Consider the following 24,695-nt stretch of genomic DNA (forward strand, 5'->3'; position numbering starts at 1 on the left):
CAAAAATAAAAAATGTTAAAAAGAAAACAAATTGTCCTCTTCTGACTGGCTTAGTATGTAACATCTATTATTTCAATGCCCTGATTTGGTCTCTGAAGTTACATTTTAGATCAGGTATTATTCCAATGTCCTGATTTGGTCTTTGAAGTTACCCTTTAGATCAGGTATTATTTCAATGCCCTGATTTGGTCTTTGAAGTTATCCTTTAGATCAGGTATTATTTCAATGCCCTGATTTGGTCTTTGCAGTTACCCTTTAGATCAGGTATTATTTCAATGCCCTGATTTGGTCTTTGAAGTTACCCTTTAGATCAGGTGTTATTTCAATACCCTGATTTGGTCTTTGAAGTTACCCTTTAGATCAGGTATTATTTCAATGCCCTGATTTGGTCCTTGAGGTAAAAAAGGAGTCTTCTCTTGGCAAAGAAATAAATATGCCAATGGAATAAAATGTACATTCCTCTGAACTTATTAGCTCTAACACAATAGAAAGGAATATATTTTTATGTTTGATTGGCTCCATTTTTCTGTTTTCATTTTTGGTTGAGATGTTGAATGACGGATTGCAGCACTATATGATAACTGATATCACATTTAAATGAATCATCCTATTTAATAATTGACACCCTTAAATATACACCAGACATATTCAAACAGATTAATAGACATATTCAAACAGATTAATGACATTTAGGTTAACTTTGTACAATTGATCTTAAGTACATGGTTACAGGACTGACATGAACAAATTTTCATGCCTATTTAGAATAATTTGGGATCAGAATTTCACAGTCAGTTTAGCTGATATTTCAGCAAAAAAATCTGCACTTAAAATACTCCACAACGTTATTTCCATGTTGCGTTAGCTTACTTAGGATAACATTTTCTTATTTACTAATTTGATTATCAACCTCCATGTATAATTTTATGTAACTTGGAACTTCACGATAAAAGCATCTGCCTCTCCACAGTGCCTTTAACTTCATGATAACTTGTGCTCCTCAATACCTTTTTAACTTTAAATGACTGAGAATACTCTGACAAACACAAACCTCATACATTCTGGGATGGGAAGCTGCCTCAACTCATGTTCATTACTTCACAATTCTCAATGTGTCACTATGCAAAGATTAATTTGTTTCCTGTGTTTTGAAATTTTCAGATCTCCCACATTTAATTCACTTACCACTCATTGATACATGAGACTTTGAGAAATATGTTATATCTTTTCAGGTCTGACTTCATGTTTGAAACAAGGCAGTGGAATTGGACAGGCTTGGATGCTGCCTAGGCCATCATACGATATGTCCAATGCACACAACAAAAGTGTCCTTGAATACCCACTAGATACAGATAGTGATCAGTGGTACCAATATTTTTAAAGGACTAATGCTTCCCTGCTCACACCATTAAAAGAAGAATCTCATTTTTTCATGTACTACTGGAACTACTCCTATTTTTTTCAAAGGAGCTTCATGAAATATGAAACTGATATTTTCTCAAGTTGGCAAAAGTATGTATGCCAATAAGGTGAAAGGATTGTTTCCTGGGGTCTCATATTTGGGCAGCGTAAGGCAATAATATCTGCAGCCATGTTGAAAAGATCCAATTCTGAAGGGATGACATGCCTGATAAACAAATCTCCAAATAAACAGAGAAAACCACAAAGACAATCTTCAGGGCATGACCCTGAGACAAACTAGTTTGAGAAAGATTTTGAACTCTGTCCATATGAGTGAAAAGTTGAGAGATAAGACTAGATCTGCTCTTGTTGAAAAGGAATTTCTAAAACAAAGCAAGATATAAACAAAGCATTTCATTGTTTTTATAAAACATTGTTCATTTTTGTATCTTTGGAAAATATTGTCCAGATAGTTCAATATGAGTCTGATACAACTGGGTCCATGACTTGGAAAATAATCAGAGACTGAAATTCAGACCAGAAATGAGAGCCCTGAGCTAGTACTTATGTTTCTGAAATCACCCTCAGGACTTTTTGGAAAGAGCTGAAAACATAAATATGAAGGCATGCACTTTGGACGTCTAAGCCAAAGGTATAGTGTCCATCTTGAATGGCACAGAGTGTCATCCTTAGCTTAGGTGCCCATATATGTTCTGAATAAAATCCAGGTAAACCTGTGTTATTGAGGATTTTGATTCCTCTCTCTAGGAAGGAAAAGTCTATGTTGAAATGTAAAACTCTTCCTCCCATCAGAAACTTAGAAAAGGACAGCATGAACTTGGCATTCTTTTCTGTAGAAAGGACAGTGATAGGCACAGAAACAGTGTCAAAATATATCCTTTGCTCTGGGAAAATGGTCCTTTGCCAAAGAATAAGGTTATCATGTGGGTTTTCTCCTCTGCAGGGGAGGGGTGCCAAAGTGGGGTCCTTCCTTTTTCTCTGGACCATGCTGGGAAATGAAGGCAGGGCTCAAGAAGACTGGTCTGCACAAATTTACCTCCATGGTTGTCTGTTTCTTATCTCCTCTATGTGGCTATGGAATAAAAGATTGGAAGACAAAGGATGGGATCCAAACGCTGCTTTGTGGTGATCTTTGAAAAGCATGGGAGTGGATAGAAAGGCATCTCTCTCTTCAAGATGTAGGTTAGTGGAAGCAATTGTGTTAAAATTAAAAGCTAGTGTCAAGCAGTCCTGTTCAGCATTATGTACAATGTGTGAGACTGACTCCCAGCCATGCCTGTATGAGTTCTCTACAGTGGGACCTAGGCTATGCTAAACTTGCTGAAAGATTGCCATGGAGACTAAATCGAGTAGGAAGCCAAAAGCAACTATTCTGCATTCTAGTTGCTGCATGTCTTGAAAGGGTTTCAACATGTCCAACTCATGTACAATGTCTCTGCTGAGAATGGGTACTTTGGTATGAAAACTGTCTTGCAAGTTTTGTAGAAAGACTAGATGAAGTCACCATTGTGTGAAGGTTTGGTTTGGTTTAGTGTTTAACAACATAGTGACACAAGTAGGTTATAGTGCTGAGGCAAATGGAGTAAAGCGCCCAAGGACAGACCAGGGTAGTCAACTTAGGCTTACCTGATGACAGGATTCAAACCCATAGACTAACGGATGCTTGGGTCTTGCAAGATATTAGCAACTCAACCAGACTGTGTTAATCATCTGAAAGGCTGATCATTCTTCATTAAAATATGAGCATATGCAGAAATTATTAAGGGGGTAATTGATGAAAGATAACTAAATTTTGAGCAAGGAAGGGTATAGTAGCTGGAAGATTTCTTTTATAGAGGCACAAAAAGCAAAATCTTCCCTGAACATCATATGATTAAATTGAGAAGAAGGGATATTCAATCATTGATTTAAAATGTCACAGTTCTGGGGTGATTAAGAAGTATCCTGTAATGGGAGCTGGAAATCAAATGCCAAGGATTAATGTAAATGAGCCTGGAAGTCCTTTTATGATGAGAAATGACCTTCTCCAAGCATTGACTTTATGTATCATTGAAAAGAGATAGGTACACTGCACACTGCCATAATTAGTACAATGTACAACTTGTGACAGGTCAGGACTGGAAATGGGATTGTCTTTTTCTGGTCCATATTACTTTTGGCTCTCTAGGTCTGGACAGCATAAGAGATTCAATTACCAAATATGGTGACAGTTGTGCTGTGTGTCCATGAAAAACCTGGGCTCCAAGTGGAGCTGCTGGATCACAGGCCCTGTTGACTTCATGTGTCCTGGAGCAAGTATGTCAGGAAGGTGGATCACTATACCCAGAGTCAGTTATACTTGGCAAAGTTGAGATAATGCCAGTACTAGAGGGCATGGGTCTAGAATTGGCTGATGTTAAGTCCTGGAGGCCATTACTGGTTATCTAGTTATAAAGCATCATGGACAGTACCAGGGATGTACATGCTATATGAAGATTTTGAGTGCTTGTCCACATGTAGCTGTAGTTGGTACTGGTCCAGAAACCTGTCTCGTGCTGGTATGACCAGGAGAGAGGTGTGGAAATGATACTAGAGTTGTGATGGTAAAAAATGCCCAGCCTTTGTCGTCCTTGATAACATTTTGGGCCATGAGTGATTAAGACATCAACTAGTTTGCTACTGAGCTAGCAATAACAAGGCTAATAGCATCCACACATCTGACTAGCCCAGGACATTTATTTGCCCGAAATCATCACACATTTCTCCTCCGTCGACACAGTACATGTTTCAGAAGTGTAGTCTGGCTGACACTTCAAACAGGTAATGCAGATGAGGTGATAATGTTCTGACATTTCAAACCTCTTACATGCCCCACCACTTATCCTGCCAAAAGTGATCAGAGAAAACAAAACAATGGCATATACAGACAAAATCTGTCAAGTATCACACTAGGCCAATGGTGAGGTGGAAACAAAAACACAAAAAAAATGCCAGAACAAATATAGAAATTATCTTCATACTGAGAACATACTTTGAATTAGATGCAGTAAGGCTGAGTACTGATGTGCATAGTAATATTAAGTACTAGAATACAAAATTAAGAGTTTGTTAGTTTAATGTATTACAATTTTGTAATGCATATGAAAAATAAATGAATATAGGACATTCAAAACATGTAATGTTTACCAGTTAAATGACTGGTCCAGGCCTGCGTAAGACTGGTCATAATTTTCTGTGTATCTCTGTCATCCACTCGACCCTGAATGTAAAGTTCTCGACTGAAGCTTAATCTGTAGAGGATGCCAGTGCTGACATATATTATATATAAACTGTTTGATTTAGGGGAGGTAACTCTAATATTTCTCAGCTGCTGGCTGTCTGGACCCTTTGTGGCCACCATAAATGGGCTAAGAATGCTTCCACCTTTATTGACAAAATATAGTATCTCCACCACCGTCTTCCTGAAAGCAAGAAAAAATATATAACAATTTTAAAGATCTAAGCCATATCAGACAAGATGCTCCAACATTCTATGCTGTTTAGTACCATTTTTGCCAATTAATACTTATATTTTAATTTCTTTTTATATTCTTTATGGCAGCAAATTCCAAGCATCTCAGTGATCAAATTTTACATAAATTTCAGGTTACTTAAGACATGGAAATCTTACCCCAAGTGTGCAAATGTAGCCTAGTAATTAGACAGAGTAAAATAATGATAATATAATCTGCTTCAATTACTGTTTCTGATCAAATCTATTATGCAAGGAATACATTTCACTGGTTCCTAGTGACTGTGTTAAACGTCTTATAACTGCTTCCATGGATAAAAGAAATAAAAAGAGGAAAAGAATTTATTGTGCTTAGATGTAGATATATAGCCTGTGAAAAGGAATACTGTCAAAAGTTAAAAGGAATTGGCGGCCAAGGTCAAGCAGGTCATATTTATAATTATAGATAATCTTCAGCATCATAAGGAGTTTCAATTATGTAGATCATTGTTTAGAAGGGTGTGTGGGAGGGAATAAGTGTTCCTGTGGGAATGAAGGCATTTTCTGGTGGGAATAAATGGAGATTTCCTGTGGGAATATAAGGGAATTATGAGCATTAAAAATATTTCATCCTATTTTTATCTTCTTTGCTTTTGGTCAAACTGTCTTATCTTACCCATCATTTGTGAGATATTTCTCAGTCCTGGAAATGTTGATAGTACAGCCAACAAATGAACAAACTGAAACTAAATATTAACGAGAGTGTTGTAAAAATATTATAATTAAAAGATATATACAAAAATATTTATTTTGACTTGCTTCTAAGTGTCTAGGAAGTCATATAATGATAATCTACACATAACCCATATACTGGGTATTTTTTCAACACTAAGTTGTCATAACAAACAAATAAAGTTAAACATTAACTTAACAAGACATTTATTTTTTAAACGTTTGATGGCACTTATAACACGTTACAAGATACACTGAGACAGCCAACCCAGGCTGGCCTGGGCAAAATGGAAAGCGTGATTCATGGATTGTGAATCTGACACACTTGTAACTGAACTATCAAGACTCCAATGACAAGACTTACAATTCTCAAACCTAATTGTCTTAACATATATCATGCCTTATATCTTACAAAAAATTAAACAATGGGTACTGAAATAATTGATGCAACAATTAGGTTTACAAGATTATGTACACTCTGTGATTGTAAACTCATAAAATGTTATCCATAATACTGGATTGAAATGATGTTGGAATTAAGATCCAGTCAAAATTCTGTATGAATTCTCAAATATTTTAATACATGTAATGTGTACCAGATAAAGAAATACATGTACCTGAGGAACTGGCTGCCCACAGCTGAGAAACAGCCAATGAAAAGTTTTGCAAATTCTCTGTGTAGACATGTTCCTCCACGTATAGACTATAGTGGAACCTGTATCTCCATAGAAGCGTGCCAGAATAGAATTTTATTGTGGAAACTTCATTCATGATGTTGGTTTCCAAGATGCCTTGATTCGGCAATATAACAGATGAAGGATGCACATAAGATTGGTTTTTGGAAACAAAGTAGTATATGTCAGTGACCTCTTGCCTAAAAAAAGGCAAAAAGTAAACTATTAATTATTATTATGTTCAGCTAATTAGAAAAACCAAAATTTTGCAATCTTATTGCATAAAAATACAAAGTGTTCTGTATTAAAATTTCAGGAAGAAAAGCATTTTGGATAAATGGTGTATGATAAATTAGAGGATAAAATAAAATTATAGACTACAGGTAGTTCTTCTGAACTGAGAGGTTACTTAATCGCATTGTAAATTTATATGAACTTAAACCTTTACTGTTATAATAGCTATGACATGCAAAGAAGTTGTTTATGTAAATACATAAAAGTGTTGAAAAATAATCAGAATTCATATATGATCCACATAAAATATATACAGTAAATGAAGTATTATGAAATTATCCATAGAAATCTTCAGTTTGTCATTATCATTCTTTTGTTTGCACTTTTCATCATCTTCACTCATTGCCTTTCTGTTTCTAAGCATGTGATCATAGTCTTTTCTTCACATCACTCTTTTCAGCAACAACAACATCACCATCATTGTTGGATCAGATACCATATATACTCTCTAATAAGTCAAGTCAAATTACTAAAACGAAGATCCTGATCTGTCATAGCAAAATGTACCTGCAGATCTGGGTCTATGTTAGTTGTTCTACTGATTACTCCTAATAAATTGCACAGACCCAGATCACCAGTGCAAAATGTGCTGGTAGATCTGGGTCTGTGCAGTTTGCAGTTAGACGACTTGTCTCATAAGCAAGAATATATCGTAATAATAACCACAATATTATGATGACAAATGCTGGTTACTAATTTGCACGGCATTAATTATCACGTGAATGAAGCTTGTGACAAATGAAATGGCATCTTTTTTCTCCAATAATTAGAATTAGGAAATCAATTCTACCATGAAAATCAAGATCATCAATGTGATGTAAAGACAATGTCAGAGTCATCTTCCCAATGTGTATTACTGTTTACTATTTTGGTGACAGTCATGTCATTGGATTTAAAGACCAGTAAACTGAATTGAAAATAATGAATCCGTCACAGCTCATCATAATTCAAGACTATTATCTCGGCAAATTCCCTCTTCTTCCTTTTGTATCTTTAACATTTTTCTTCATATTCTTCTAGTATAATTAAGACATGATTCATAATTAGCTCAACATGAACTGTTACTAAATAGGACTCAGTGTTCTTACCCATTTTCACCTACATACTCCTCCATCTTCAAAATTGTGACAGTCTGCAAACAGTTACAGTTCACTAAACCTAGAAAAGATTTAAATTAGCAGTGTTGAATAATAAATACACAAATGCTCTCTAACAGAAGCTTTTAAAACCGAAAACACATAATCAACATAGAAGCTAAAGTAGGACTCGAAAAGCCAATGAACTCACACTGAAGAATGATTGGTGGATATGGTGAGTGTTTGTTTCATGAATAGCACCAAATTATAGTAAGTGCACAGTCTGATAATAACAAGGTCATGGAAAACAAGTAACAACATACAAATTTGTTTATAATATTTGTATACTATATAATGGTATGATATCATTGTAATTTTGGCTAAGAAGGTCTAAAGTCCTCTGAGACATGTTCCTTGAAAGAAAACAAAATAACTTTAACAGTTTTAAAAATATAATTAAATTTTAGAAATCTTTCCACTTAGAGTCATAACTTAATTTTGAGGGTTTTTCTAAATTTATGTATGCATGCACTGTTTAGTTAATTTGTAATATTCTTTATTTATTGTATCTAGTTCATGTTGATGATACAGTAAAACCTGTCCTGAGAGACCACTGCTATGAGCAACCACTTGTTTTCAGAGAGACCAGGATCTCCATGCAGAGATTTATTATATAGTGTTCTATCTTGTTATAACAGACCACCTGTATTGAGAGACCATTATTTTTTGGCAGAATGGGTAGTCTTTTAAGACAGGTTCTACTGTATTACTATTCCTTTCCTGATCAATCCGTTCACATTTTGGCAAGTGGATTCTAAAGGTGTCTTTGTCTAATGAGAGGTTACTTTTGTACCATTTGAAAAATATCTTACTCTGGCCTACAAGTCATATTGAAAGATAAACAATGTAATTGTTTATTAGGGAAGGTTCCAGTATATAGACATTTTGGCTTACCAACCTGAGGTTTCTTTTTTCACTTTTTGTGCATTCACTACATTTCCACTTTATTTGAGTCTACTCATTTTTGTGCATTCACTACATTTCCTTTTTATCAAAATATACTCATTTTTGTGCATTCACTACATTTCCTTTATATCAAAATATACTCATTTTTGTGCATTCACTACATTTCCTTTTTATTAAAATATACTAATTTTGTGCATTCACTACATTTCCTCTTTATTAAAATATACTCATTTTTGTGCATTCACTACATTTCCTTTTTATTAAAATATACTCATTTTTGTGCATTCACTACATTTCCTCTTTATTAAAATATACTCATTTTTGTGCATTCACTACATTTCCTCTTTATTAAAATATACTCATTTTTGTGCATTCACTACATTTCCTCTTTATTAGATAAAATTCTTAAAATTTGAAAATATCCAATTTAATTAATATATATTATATTTGAATAAATCTGAGGGTCTTTGCCTTATGTAATGGGTAACAAAATCTATCATAACTGAAAATCTCCCCTTTACAATAGGTGTAACCTAAAAAGAGATGAAAACTTCTTACTGCTGTTAGTTGCCCATGTTGTATTTATTGCCTTCTCCACTCTTGCCTTTTCTTCTTGAGTGAGTCCAGGTCCATCGATGTTAATATGGAAGATGAATGTGAGAGAAATTAGGGACTTTATGTGCCCTTTGTATAATCTGGAGTTGTAAGAAGCCTGCACTTCTTGTTCCATTACTGCATGGCCAGGAACTACAAGAGATTTGTCCCAGCTGACATGCACTTGAACTGTGTAGAATATTCCAAGAACTTCCACCCTATGAAAGATTAAAAATCTCATAAGCCCCTGCCTACATCCAAGAATAGAAATCTAAAAAAATACATTTGTAATCATTTTACATGCATGTCTAAATTATGAGTCATAAAACTTATTTATATTATTGTGGATTCACTATTTTTGGTGGGATTCATTGCTATTAATGAGGAATCAATATTTTGATGAGATTCATTTATAATTACTGTGGATTCACTATTTTTGGTGGGATTCATTGCTATTAATGAGGAATCAATATTTTGATGAGATTCATTTATAATTACTGTGGAATCACTATTTTGTATTGGGATACACATTTTCATATATTTTATGGTTGCTACAAACAGTGAATTCAAGCCTGAAAATTCAGACACCTGAAAATAAATGTACAAAAGGTTTATGATAATTTTTTGTCCTTGTTATGGCAAGACAAAATAATACATATAGAAAGGTGTTAGTCAGATATACTTAAAACTATTAAAACTCAAGCATCCTTTAGTCAAATACTTGCCTTAATTCAAATGACTTGCTCAATTCCAACAAAAAACCTTTTGACCATGAATAAGTTGAAAGTATATATTACTGGAAAAAATCTAGGGCTTGTAGTACTGCCATTTATCCTAAATCTACTGTTTCTATGGCAATGCTCAACTACCTATGGTTGATGCTACAAAACAGAACTACCTAGGTATGCCTCAAGACATGTTCAGTGGATTTATTTTGCAGCAGAACAAACTTCCAAGGTCAAGTAGTCAGACACAATGGCAAATGTGGAGATTTTGAATCAAAACTGAATTCCAATTATAAAGAAAAAAATGCTTGTTTACACTAGGTTTCTTTCTTCTTTTTAACACCAGCATCTAGACAAGGCAAATTTAAGCATACCAATGCATGTAGAATTCATTACTAACACAAAAAGAAAGAAAAAAGTTAGAGATGTAGAAGAAATTCACAAGTCAGAAGTTGGACTAAAGCATTATGATTCATCATCAGCAATATGACTGATTTGTTGTTGTTCTAGGGTTTATCACCATTTTTCAGCACAAGATAGGCTATGCATGGTGGCCAGTATAACTGGTGGAGGAAGAACCCTGGAAAACCCAGGGAAAAACCACCAACCCATGAGAAGCTACTGGCAGGCTTTCCCATGTACCCATGCTAGCCGAGCCTTGGACTCAAACCCACGTAGACAGAGGTGAGATGGCAGTGATCCGTAATGGTGAGCACTTTAGATCACTTGGCCATGCAGGGCCCCAATATGATTGATTATCATCAATGTGATTCATCATCTGAAATATGATTGACCATCAACAATGATTCATCATCTGAAATATGATTGATCATCAGCAACATGATTGATTATCAGCAATATGATTGATGATCTGCATTATGATTGATCAACAGACATATGATTCATCATCAGTAAAATGATTCATCATCAACTATGTGATTCATCATCTAAAATATGATTGATCATCAGCAATATGATTTCTCATAATAACTTGAAAATCTCACTCCTTTTGCTCATAGAAGATGAAATTACCTTTCCATAATGTTACTGGCCAAGTTGTATTTTAAGTCAATTCAGTAATATACACTGTGTAAGATGAATAAAGCCGATTCAGTAATATACACTGTGTAAGATGAATAAAACTGATTCAGTAATATACACTGTGTAAGATGAATAAAACTGATTCAGTAATATGCACTGTGTAAGATGAATAAAACTGATGTATAATATACACTGTGTAAGATGAACAAAACTGATTCAGTAATATGCACTGTGTAAGATGAATAAAACTGATGTATAATTACACTGTGTAAGATGAATAAAACTGATTCAGTAATATGCACTGTGTAAGATGAATAAAACTGATTCAGTAATATGCACTGTGTAAGATGAATAAAACTGATTCATTAATATGCACTGTGTAAGATGAATAAAACTGATTCAGTAATATACACTGTGTAAGATGAATAAAACTGATTCAGTATTATACACTGTGTAAGATGAATAAAGCTGATTCAGTAATATACACTGTGTAAGATGAATAAAACTGATTCATTAATATGCACTGTATAAGATGAATAAAACTGATTCAGTAATATACACTGTGTAAGATGAATAAAACTGATTCAGTATTATACACTGTGTAAGATGAATAAAGCTGATTCAGTAATATCCACTGTGTAAGATGAATAAAACTGATTCAGTAATATGCACTGTGTAAGATGAATAAAACTGATTCATTAATATGCACTGTGTAAGATGAATAAAACTGATTCATTAATATGCACTGTATAAGATGAATAAAACTGATTCAGTAATATACACTGTGTAAGATGAATAAAACTGATTCAGTAATATACACTGTGTAAGATGAATAAAGCTGATGTATAATATACACTGTGTAAGATGAATAAAACTGATGTATAATATACACTGTGTAAGATGAATAAAGCTGATTCAGTAATATACACTGTGTAAGATGAATAAAGCTGATTCAGTAATATACACTGTGTAAGATGAATAAAACTGATGTATAATATACACTGTGTAAGATGAATAAAACTGATGTATAATATACACTGTGTAAGATGAATAAAACTGATGTATAATATACACTGTGTAAGATGAATAAAACTGATGTATAATATGCACTGTGTAAGATGAATAAAACTGATTCAGTAATATACACTGTGTAAGATGAATAAAACTGATGTATAATATACACTGTGTAAGATGAATAAAACTGATGTATAATATACACTGTGTAAGATGAGTAAAGCTGATTCAGTAATATGCACTGAGTAAGATGAATAAAACTGATTCAGTAATATACACTGTGTAAGATGAATAAAACTGATGTATAATATACACTGTGTAAGATGAATAAAGCTGATTCAGTAATATGTACTGTGTAAGATGAATAAAACTGATGTATAATATACACTGTGTAAGATGAGTAAAGCTGATTCAGTAATATACACTGTGTAAGATGAATAAAGCTGATTCAGTAATATGCACTGTGTAAGATGAATAAAACTGATTCAGTAATATACACTGTGTAAGATGAATAAAACTGATGTATAATATACACTGTGTAAGATGAATAAAACTGATTCAGTAATATACACTGTGTAAGATGAATAAAACTGATGTATAATATACACTGTGTAAGATGAATAAAACTGATATATAATATACACTGTGTAAGATGAATAAAACTGATGTATAATATACACTGTGTAAGGTGAATAAAACTGATGTATAATATACACTGTGTAAGATGAATAAAACTGATTCAGTAATATGCACTGTGTAAGACGAATAAAACTGATTCAGTAATATGCACTGTGTAAGATGAATAAAACTGATGTATAATATACAGTGTAAGATGAATAAAACTGATTCAGTAATATGCACTGTGTAAGACGAATGAAACTGATTCAGTAATATGCACTGTGTAAGATGAATAAAACTGATGTATAATATACACTGTGTAAGATGAATAAAACTGATGTATAATATACACTGTGTAAGATGAATAAAGCTGATTCAGTAATATGCACTGTGTAAGATGAATAAAACTGATGTATAATATACACTGTGTAAGATGAATAAAACTGATGTATAATATACAGTGTAAGATGAATAAAGCTGATTCAGTAATATGCACTGTGTAAGACGAATAAAACTGATTCAGTAATATGCACTGTGTAAGATGAATAAAACTGATGTATAATATACACTGTATAAGATGAATAAAGCTGATTCAGTAATATGTACTGTGTAAGATGAATAAAACTGATGTATAATATACACTGTGTAAGATGAGTAAAGCTGATTCAGTAATATACACTGTGTAAGATGAATAAAGCTGATTCAGTAATATGCACTGTGTAAGACGAATAAAACTGATTCAGTAATATGCACTGTGTAAGATGAATAAAACTGATTCAGTAATATGCACTGTGTAAGATGAATAAAACTGATTCAGTAATATGCACTGTGTAAGACGAATAAAACTGATTCAGTAATATGCACTGTGTAAGATGAATAAAACTGATGTATAATATACACTGTGTAAGATGAATAAAGCTGATTCAGTAATATGCACTGTGTAAGATGAATAAAACTGATGTATAATATACACTGTGTAAAATGAATAAAGCTGATTCAGTAATATGCACTGTGTAAGATGAATAAAACTGATGTATAATATACACTGTGTAAGATGAATAAAGCTGATTCAGTAATATGCACTGTGTAAGATGAATAAAACTGATGTATAATATACACTGTGTAAGATGAATAAAACTGATGTATAATATACAGTGTAAGATGAATAAAGCTGATTCAGTAATATACACTGTGTAAGATGAATAAAGCTGATTCAGTAATATGCACTGTGTAAGATGAATAAAGCTGATTCAGTAATATGCACTGTGTAAGATGAATAAAGCTGATTCAATAATATACACTGTGTAAGATGAATAAAACTGATGTATAATATACACTGTGTAAGATGAATAAAACTGATATATAATATGCACTGTGTAAGACGAATAAAACTGATTCAGTAATATGCACTGTGTAAGATGAATAAAACTGATTCAGTAATATACACTGTGTAAGATGAATAAAACTGATTCAGTAATATACACTGTGTAAGATGAATAAAACTGATTCAGTAATATGCACTGTGTAAGATGAATAAAACTGATTCAGTAATATACACTGTGTAAGATGAATAAAACTGATTCAGTAATATGCACTGTGTAAGATGAATAAAACTGATGTATAATATACACTGTGTAAAATGAATAAAACTGATTCAGTAATATACACTGTGTAAGACGAATAAAACTGATTCAGTAATATGCACTGTGTAAGACGAATAAAACTGATTCAGTAATATACACTGTGTAAGATGAATAAAGCTGATTCAGTAATATGCACTGTGTAAGATGAATAAAGCTGATTCAGTAATATGCACTGTGTAAGACGAATAAAACTGATTCAGTAATATGCACTGTGTAAGACGAATAAAACTGATTCAGTAATATGCACTGTGTAAGACGAATAAAACTGATTCAGTAATATACACTGTGTAAGATGAATAAAGCTGATTCAGTAATATGCACTGTGTAAGATGAATAAAGCTGATTCAGTAATATACACTGTGTAAGATGAATAAAACTGATTCAGTAATATGCACTGTGTAAGACGAATAAAACTGATTCAGTAATATGCACTGTGTAAGACGAATAAAACTGATTCAGTAATATGCACTGTGTAAGATGAATAAAGCTGATTCAGTAATATGCACTGTGTAAGATGAATAAAACTGATTCAGGACAAGTATAAGTTCCAAGTCACTTGACCTCTAGGCATGTAGCCAAGTAGATATTTTTCAAGCCATAGATTATCTTCCAATTTTACAACCAACAGCTTAAAAGACATACTAATATCTTATCAGGAAATTCAAATACTTTTCCAAGTCATTTAAAGGACATACTAATATCTCATCAGGAAATTCAAATACTTTTCCAAGTCATTTAAAGGACATACTAATATCTCATCAGGAAATTCAAATACTTTTCCAAGTCATTTAAAGGACATACTAATATCTCATCAGGAAATTCAAATACTTTTCAAAGACTTTTCAATGACAAAAATGTAATGTTGAGACACTATAATTAATAGCATATGCAATTTAGTATGAATGTTGATTATGTTATATATAGCCCTAATAATCTCATGATTATTTATTTCATTCATAAGCAACAACTCTGTTAACAAAGCCTAGAAAACACGTAAGTTTAATGGACAATTGGGCAATGGGGGGGAGGGGGGTATTCAGGGACACTGATTTTGAACAGAATCCAAAAGTAAATTAGAAGTACAAATATAACTGCAACTAAATATACCTTACAACTTAAAGTATAAATTCTCAAACCTTTCACTTTGTTGTCTTGCTGTGTTTGTACTGTATATACACAATGTATCTAATTGGAGCATGTTTATCAATGCTTTTATTAATTGTGTGTGCAACAATATACATGTATATAAATATGCATATATTAGAGGGCCAAAAGAAGGATTAGTTATATTCAACTAATTGTGTCACCCTCTATGCATCATCATCATCATCATCATCATTATTATTTCTAGCTATTTGCTGGTTCTTATTCCTAATAATCATTATTATTATTATTATTATTATTATTATTATTATTATTATTAGTAGTAGTAGTAGTAGTAGTAGTAGTAGTAGTATATCAAGTCAGTTGCTGGTTCTCAATCCTAATACTTTTGTTAATGATATAACTTAACAGTCAAATTTGTCTGTTAGAGCATCCCATAATGTAATATATCTGTATCCATGATTTACCCTTCTCTGTCTATTAGAGCACCCCGTGACGTAAATATATGTATCCATGACATACCCTTCTCTGTCTATTAGAGCACCCCTTGATGTAACATATCTGTATCCATGACTTACCCTTCTGTCTATTAGAGCACCCCATGATGTAACATATCTCTATCCATGACTTACCCTTCTCTGTATATTAGAGCACCCCATGATGTAACATATCTGTATCCATGACTTACCCTTCTGTCTATTAGAGCACCCCATGATGTAACATATCTCTATCCATGACTTACCCTTCTCTGTATATTAGGGCATACCATGATGTAACATATCTGTATCCATGACATACCCTTCTCTGTATATTAGGGCATACCATGATGTAACATATCTGTATCCATGACATACCCTTCTCTGTATATTAGGGCATACCATGATGTAACATATCTGTATCCATGACATACCCTTCTCTGTATATTAGGGCATACCATGATGTAACATATCTGTATCCATGACTTACCCTTCCATGTCTATTAGAGCATCCCATGATGTAATGTTCACTTCTAAGACTGAGGAATTCAAATTTAATCCTGTAAGGAAATTCAAACATGGATTAGAAATTATGAAATTAATCAAGTCAGCCTATGGGACTATTCATACACAAATATGTCAATCCCCAATCATTTAAAGTGCAGGGGGTGGAGGGTGGGTGGGGGGCTGGGAATTTCTTTGAGTCAGGATATATTATTTTTTTTACTACAAGATAGTTAATATTTTTCAACTAATATAATGAATATAATAAGGACCTTTTCTTGGCCATAAATCAGAGCAATAATACCTTTTTTCAAGCTATTTGACAGTTGGAAATATTTTAACAACCCCTTATCTCTCCGCCACTACCTCCCCACACATAAAATTAATGCATATCAAGCTTAATGTGTTGGTTCATTTAAGCATGGCCTTTCTTCAGTGGATTTTAAGTGTAAATAGACACTGCATAGATGATACACTTAATTTCAGCTTCACTTGAGTGTAGTTATGGCATAAGCAACATAGAATATAAACTACACTGAATGGTAACAGTGTAACTCAATGACTTCCAAGGAACAGACAAAACTAATAGATAAAACTTGTTTCTTTTTTGTCAACTCTACTTCAGTAAAACCAGGGCCGGCGCTAGACCCGGCCAGACTATCTGGCGCCCTAGGCAAGGTTAGATTCTGGCGCCCCCACCCTCCCGGAAAATATCAATTTCCAAATTTATAAACAATAAAAAAAATTAAAAATGTGCCCCCCCTGAAATCAGCACCCTAGGCAGTTGCCTAGTTTGCCTATATGGTAGCGCCGGCCCTGAGTAATACCTATCATCTAATCAAGAGTCCCTATAACTTGTTTCTTTTTGTCAACTCTACTTCAGTAAAATGTATCATCTAATCAAGAGTCCCTATAACTTGTTTCTTTTTGCCAACTCTACTTCAGTATAACCTATCATCTAATCAAGAGTCCCTATAACTTGTTTCTTTTTGTCAACTCTACTTCAGTAAAATGTATCATCTAATCAAGAGTCCCTATAACTTGTTTCTTTTTGTCAACTCTACTTCAGTATAACCTATCATCTAATCAAGAGTCCCTTGAAGTGTTGAAGGTAGTGATGCTATTTTTCGGTGATAGTAATACAGCTGTCAAAATCAGTTGCTGTGGTGGCCATATTTGACATATATTTACACCATTGTCATTGTGGACCATGAGAACATCATTAGAAGTCTTTTGGTGAAAATCCCATGACAATATGACCATCCATTCAGGGAATGGTGATCATGGCAATATTACCAGCCATGTACAAGTAGGGATAAAATGATTTTCAAAGCTGGCCATTGTGGTGGCCATATTGGTGGTCAGATTATATTATCACAATTATCATTTATGGCCCACTAGGCATCATAAAATGTATTTCTGTGAAAAACCCATGCTGTCATGACCAATCATTCAGGAGAAGTACTTATAACATTATCAATATGCTAGTGTGACAGCCATATTGGATTTTGAGCAACATTTTTTTTATTTAGGACCAACTAGACATCACTAGCTAGAAGTCTGTCAGTGAAAACACCATGTTGATATGGCCATCCATTCAGGAGGAATAGTGATATTATTATTTTCAAGGTGGCCGCTTTGGTGTCCGTATTGGATGTCTAAGCATCAACATTTTCAATAGAACCAACTAGACCATGGGATGAGCGTGTGTGTGTAAAGTTTCATGGCAATCTTCTACACTGTTTATGATGAGTTGCGATAGCAAACTTGTACTGGCAGACAAATAAACATAGACAACAAACCATCCCATAAGCTTTCCTGGACTATGACCAGTTGAATTAAGAAGTTGCCAAAGAGAAACATAAGGGCATTGTCATAAGCAAAAACAATCATAATACATATACCAAAAATAATAGTGTTGCATTATTAAATCTTCACCAATTTATATTATTTAATCAGTGTATACTACCTTTTTCCTGGAAACCTACTTTTATCAATTGAATATTCTCATAAAATTTGTGGAAATTTATAAATTTGAGAAATTGTAAAATTTCCAGTAACTTACCAGCATTAGCCTTGATCCATGCATTACTAATTATAGTCAGGAAACTGTTCTCATTGTACTCCTCTTTCACAAGTTCAACATGGAAGCTGTAGTTTTTTCCTTTCACTGCTACCTCAGCTGGTGTTGTAGTTGTTAGCAAAGTTGTTGATGTTGTAGATGGTGTAGTGGTGAATGTTGTTGATGTGGTACTTGATGCAGTACTTGGTTTTGTTGTGCTCTGCATTGATGTAGTGACTAGTTTTGTTGTTGTTGGTGTTGGTTGAGTTGTTGTTTGTGCTGTACTAATTTTGCTTGGTTGAGATGAAAGAATTGTTGGTTTAGTGCTATATGTTGTATTTGGTTGCAGGGAAGTAGATGGTGTACGTGCTGTAATGATTGTTGTTACTGATGTGGCTGTTGATGTTGGCAATTTTGTTGTAATACTAGGAATTATTGTTGTGGCACTTGTAATTGAATTTATGGTTGTTGATGTTTTGCTTGATATTGTAATATTGCTAACTGTTGTTGTTTGTGCTGTACTAATTGTGCTTGGTGCTGTACTGGTTCTTGTTAAAGTTGTATTGGCAACTGCTGCTACTGTTGTTGTGGTGCTTAGCATTGTTCTAATGGTTGTTGCTTTTGGAGTATTTGGTGTCAGTGTTGAACTTGGTGCACTTGTAATAATAGGATTTGTTGGTGCAGTATTTGTTTGGATGGTTGTCTCTGGAGTAGTGTTATGTGGTGTAGTGGGTGTAGGTTTTGTAGATCCAGAAGAGGTTGGCATTGTCAAGTTTGTTGTCTTAGTGGTACTTGCAGATGTACGGATGGGATTTGAAGTTATTTTTGTACTTGAGCTTGTAGCTGAGAAGGTTGTTGAAGTGGATTCCTCACAATTATTTCCAATAAAACCTGGAATAAATTGCAGTACTAATTTTATGCACAAAGACTTTCCATCCATCCACCTATCCCTCCATCCATAAATGTCATACTACTAAACAAAACTGTTTTTTATTTTCACACCATCCAGCTAAGTGCCATTTCTAGGGACACACTGAGCCAGGCAACCTTGCATGGCTTGGGGAGGTAACAAACCCACAACCCTCGGATTATCAGTCCAACACTCTACCTTCTGAGTTACTGGTCTAGGTGAAGAAGACAGTATGTCGATTCATTTGCAAAAGTGCACACACTCCATTCTTTTCCAAACTAATTTTCTCCATAAATCATTTAACTACTTGAGGGTTGTTTGTTATTTTTAAATTTTATATCTTTTCTTAAGCTGAAATTACAGAGTGCTAAAATTTAAAGTTGTATTATTTTGCTAATATTGCTAACTTTTTATTTAAATTTATGCATGAAATATTCTGAAATTATCTTTTTACAGATCTGATCTATTTTTTAGCAAGGGGGGAACTCAAAATCTTTTATTCTCAATATTCCTTAGGACTAGGTTACTTCTCTTGCTGTAAAAGACAAAATGGCATTACAGAACGCTTTCTGTGAAGTTTCATTAAATTTCACCCAATGGTTTTCAGATGTCTTTGAAAGCTATAATTTCTCTTCTAGCAAAGGTGGAAGACTGATGTCATTTGTATAAATTTAAAAGGTCTTCATATCAGGCTGCTTTCTTTGAAATATGGCCAAATTACATTGAGCAGTCCTTGAGATGTTTTAAGTTTTTCTAGGTTTAGTAATGGCACCATATCTGATGGTAGATTGGTGTTCTATTTATAGTAATGGTGGCCATATTGGACATGAATAAAACATAATTTGAATAAATCTGAAAGACCTTCATGCCAGCATGATTCCTGTCAAATATGGTTAAATTCTGTTGAACTGTGTTCGAGAAGAAGTAATGAAAATGTTTTAAATTTTTTAGTAGTGGCAGCTCACAGATTTGCTCATTTGAATATGAGACCTTCATACCAGGATGCTTTCTGTCAAGTTTACTCAAATTGTCTCAAGTTTACTAAAATTCTGTCAAGTGGTTGCTGAGAAGTTACAAATTGTAATTCTGAGTGGATACATGATAGACAATAAAAGTGAGCAATTGTGAGCTGATGCATGATATATCTGACCTTTTATATCATTCATAAAAATATATAAATGATATATTATTTCTTACAATAAAATGAGAAATACAATTAAATGCTATGTTTCTTGGTAACTCAAACTAAGTCCCTATTATTGAATGAATATTAGCGTTTGTTTAATTTTTCACATTTTAAAACAATTTAGATGGTCACTGTGTGTGTGCATTTCATGAGGTATAAAATGCTTATGTAAACTATTTTGAATTATACTGTTCTAAAAGGAACAAAGATGCAGCCTAGACAAAATACACTAAAAAAATATCTCATGCTTACAAAACAGGTAATCAAGTTTCTGGAATTTTACCATCCATCTTCACCGTTAAAGGAACATTTATGCTTGTACTGAGTTTGAAGATAAATAGGGAAAATAACACATTCATTTAATTGTTTATTTTTCATTTTAGAGCACAAAAAACAAACTCAAGACCTCTGCAATTTCCTGTAATTAGATTTAGATGACTCAGTAAGATTTGGTGTGTCAATAAATACCATCGCAGACAATGAAAAATGGATAGAGTTGAAATCTTTATTAACATTGATGAATAGTCCAATCTTATTTTAATACATTAAATGAATAATCTAACAGGAAAATTTGGTATTCATTTCAGCTCTATTATGGATCATATTAATACAATGTCCCATATGGCAATCTTCAAATCACTATTTTGTGTTTGAAACACAAACTGACTCTTGGTTATCATTGATTTCTTCACTTAACAAAAATTTACCAAAACTTTTTGTGGGAGTGATAAAAGATGTCCCATAAAATGCCAGACAGTGTTTGCAAGGAATTTAAAAATTATTTAGCATAACATCTATTACCTGGCCTTTTCAATCATATGGACACCAGTTTGTTCCCTGAGGTCATTTTATATCAAAGTTATCATTTATCAAGACAATTAATCATCTAGACAAATTTATAACTCTCATTAAGTCTCTATAATGAATGTCCCACTGTATGTAAAAAATAATGGTCTGTGGAAACTTAAAAAAGCAATAACTCACCATCATTACAGCAACAAAAGTACTGGTCCTTCTTTGATCCATATCTGATACATGTTCCATGCATATTGCAGCCTCCAAAATACACTGAAAAAAATCAAGAAAACCAAGTGGGCCTGGGATCACTCACCTGTCTGACATTATAATTAATTGCAAGAGAAGTTGGACAGTGACAGAGTGGGCCAGTTGAATGCTTTCTGTTGTTCTTGTTTATGTTTGTAGGGTTTAAAGCCATTTTTTAGCACACGATAGGCCATACATAGCGGCCAGTATCTATTGTGAAGGAAGAACCAAGAAAACCCCCATAAAGAACCACCGACCCATGAGAAGCTACTGGCAAGCTTTCTGACATACCCACATTGGCCAAACCTGAGACTCAAGCCCACACAGACAGAGGTAAGATAGTAATGATCCATGACGGTGAGTGCTTTAGATGCATTCTATCAAATTTGGTCAAAGTCTGTTCATTTTTTGGGGTGGGTGGGTGGGGGGAGAATAATTTCTTGAATAATGTTGGCCATATCTGATGTCAGATTAGCTGGGTTTAATTTTGTGGGTTTAATGCCATTTCTCAGCCTGCATATTTTGTGGAGAAAGAACCCAGGAAGAAACTGGGAAGAACTGTCAACTGAAGGGAAGCTACTGGCAAGCTTTTTCAGATATGAGCACTGGTTGAGCTGATACTTAAACTGATGTGGACAGAAGTGAGATGTGAGTAATCTGTAAATATAAAGGCAAGTGCCTTAAACCACCCAACAAACCCATGGCCAGATGGCAGATTGTATAATAATAATAATAATAATAATAATGACCTTATTTAAAGAGGGTAACACAATTAGCTAAAAACTAATCTACCTTGAGGCCCTCATACAAAGGAATTCATTTATTTAAGCTGCATCTCTGAAGCCACTGGATATATTGGGTTTGGAAGAAGGAAATAGAGTGGGCATTTCTAATCTCAGCTGGAATACTATTCCAGAGCAGAGTTCCAGAGTATTGGAAACTTTTTTTAAATAACTCATTATTTGGTTTGGGAATTTTATACTGTTTGGTTGACATGGATCACAGGTGGGGAGTATTACCAGGTAGCCTATACTGGAATAGTGATTGTAAATATTCAGGAGCACTATTCTGAGATATCCTGTACATTAATTTGGCTTTTCTCAAACAGATTCGGTCTTTAATAAGTAATATTTTTAACCTACCAGCTTAACTTTCCTTGCTTTCTTTCTGGATTGATATTAGCCCAAATGCTCTTTTTTGAAGATGTGCCAGCTTTGCTATGTTTTTATCATTTGAATTACCCCATACTGTACTACAGTAGTCCAAATAGGGTTGTATGTAACTGTTATAAAATAGTTTCCTGTGCCTTTCAGGGAGAAAATGTCTTATCCTACTGAGAAGCCATAAACTTGAATTGACTTTTTTACTGGTATGTTTGATATGTTCAGTCCATGATAGGTTATTATCTACCAGAACACCAAGTAGCCTATCATGACAGACTATTTGCAGATTTGTATCCTTCCATGTCAGACATAGTTCATCACTATCAAGATTTGTCCTTCTTTGCCGTGTTGAGATAAGTAATATTTTAGTTTTACCAGTATTTACCACCATGCCATTACATGTGCACCAGTTTTCCAGTTTGTTTAGTGCATTCTGTAAAGAAATTTCGAGCTCATGCTTTGTGTTTTGGATGTCTGACAATGTTGTGTCATCTGCATAGAGATCTGTAGATGTTATTGAGTCTCTTAGTAAAAGTGGTAGGTCATTAATAAATAAAATGAATAGTAGTGGACCTAGAATTGAGCCTTGTGGTACTCCATATCTAATTGTTTCAGGTTCAGACAGAACATTATTTATGTAAACATGTTGTGTTCTCTATTTAAGTATGAAGTAAACCATCTAATTGTTCTTTCATCACACTGGTAGATTTTCAGTTTCTTCAAAAGGATTTCATGATCCACCATGTCAAAAGCTTTCCTGAAATCTACAAATACAGTTCCTATTATTCTACCTTGGTCAAGTGCTTGAAGCCATTTATCAGTTAGGGAGATCAAGGCAGTCTCACAGGAATGGTTCTGTCTAAAGCCTGATTGATTAGGGTGTAACAGCAAGTGTTTGGTTAAATATGACATGAATGAGTCATGGACATGTTTTTCAATCAATTTTGACAAGTTTGGTAGTACTGAAATTGGTCGGTAGTTATCAGCATCATCCTTAGAACCAGATTTGTGAATAGGAGTTATTTTTGCGGTTTTCCATATTTTGGGGACAGATGAGGTTGCAATACTTAAATTAATTATGAATGTTATGCTATCTACAATAGCAAAGGCAGAAGATTTAATGAGTCGTGGACCAATCTGATCAAGTCCTGTAGCTTTCTTGGTATCAAGTTCACTGAGACATTTTTTAACAAAGTTTTTTGACACTGGTGGGATAGAGAAACATACCTCCTTTGAGATTTTACTGCTGCAGAACTTTTTCAGTTCATTAAAGTTGTTTTCTATCACTGGCTCTTTTAACTTTGTGGTAATGTTGATGAAAAAATCATTGAAAACATTTGCAATGTCAGTTTCATCAGTGACTATGGTGTCATTTACCAGAAGTGAGTGAATTTTATTTGTCTGTTTTTTGTGCATTCCTCCAGTGAGTTCATTGAAGACTTTCCAAATGGAGTTTGTGTTGCTCTTTTTGTTTTCAAGCAATGATTGATAATAAGTTTTTTTAGCTTTTTTGATCATACTTGTTATTTTATTTCTCCATACTTTATATTGTGCATGGTTTTCCATAGCCTTGAATTTGTCTCGTGTTTTCATAGCATCTAGGATTTCAGTAGTAAGCCAATTAGGTTGAATATCAGTCTTTACTCGATGTACTTTCAGTGGTGCATGTTTAGATACTACATCCATAAATAAGTCAGTCCACACCCTCATGGCTTCATCTATGTCATCCAAATTTTGGATCATACTCCATGGAACTTTATATAGGTCATTGAGAAATTGTTCTTCATTAAAAGTTTTGAACGATCTGTAAGTGATCATTTTATGTGTATTTTTCTTATTTTTCTTGCATTTAACCTTTCTTGTCAAAAAAGTAGGATAGTGGTCACTAAGACCAACATTCGGTACATTAACACAAGCCACATTGTCTGGTAGGTTAGTATAAATGTGATCAATAAGAGTGCTTGATTTTTCTGTTACC

At 33.7% G+C, this 24,695-nt stretch overlaps 2 protein-coding genes across 5 annotated transcripts in view; both read right to left on the reverse strand.

Moving 5' to 3' along the window:
- Positions 1-19,288, reverse strand: part of LOC149806437 (uncharacterized) — a 210,961-nt gene extending 191,673 nt beyond the window's left edge. For 3 of the 4 annotated variants that reach the window (XR_016420227.1, XM_089953321.1, XM_089953308.1), the window contains exons 1-7: positions 18,418-19,288; positions 16,339-16,408; positions 9,192-9,445; positions 7,680-7,749; positions 6,241-6,497; positions 5,568-5,637; positions 4,588-4,862 (exon numbers count right to left, since the gene is read on the reverse strand). Coding sequence is in view for 3 of the 4 variants with exons in the window: in XM_089953321.1 (XP_089809447.1) it covers positions 4,588-4,862; positions 5,568-5,637; positions 6,241-6,497; positions 7,680-7,749; positions 9,192-9,445; positions 16,339-16,408; positions 18,418-19,180 (1,759 nt within the window). In the remaining variant the exon portion in view is untranslated. The remainder of the gene's footprint in view (positions 1-4,587; positions 4,863-5,567; positions 5,638-6,240; positions 6,498-7,679; positions 7,750-9,191; positions 9,446-16,338; positions 16,409-18,417) is intronic. The other variant, XM_089953329.1, reaches the window with a different exon arrangement.
- A 554-nt stretch (positions 19,289-19,842) lies between these two features.
- Positions 19,843-24,695, reverse strand: part of LOC149806438 (delta-like protein D) — a 41,275-nt gene continuing 36,422 nt past the window's right edge. The window contains exons 7-8 of the mRNA XM_089979824.1: positions 21,495-21,578; positions 19,843-19,859 (exon numbers count right to left, since the gene is read on the reverse strand). Of these exons, the coding sequence (XP_089835950.1) occupies positions 19,843-19,859; positions 21,495-21,578 (101 nt within the window). The remainder of the gene's footprint in view (positions 19,860-21,494; positions 21,579-24,695) is intronic.

Source organism: Sinohyriopsis cumingii, chromosome 1 (assembly GCF_028554795.1).
Source record: "Sinohyriopsis cumingii isolate HCF-2022 chromosome 1, ASM2855479v2, whole genome shotgun sequence".
Lineage (NCBI taxonomy): Eukaryota > Metazoa > Mollusca > Bivalvia > Unionida > Unionidae > Sinohyriopsis > Sinohyriopsis cumingii.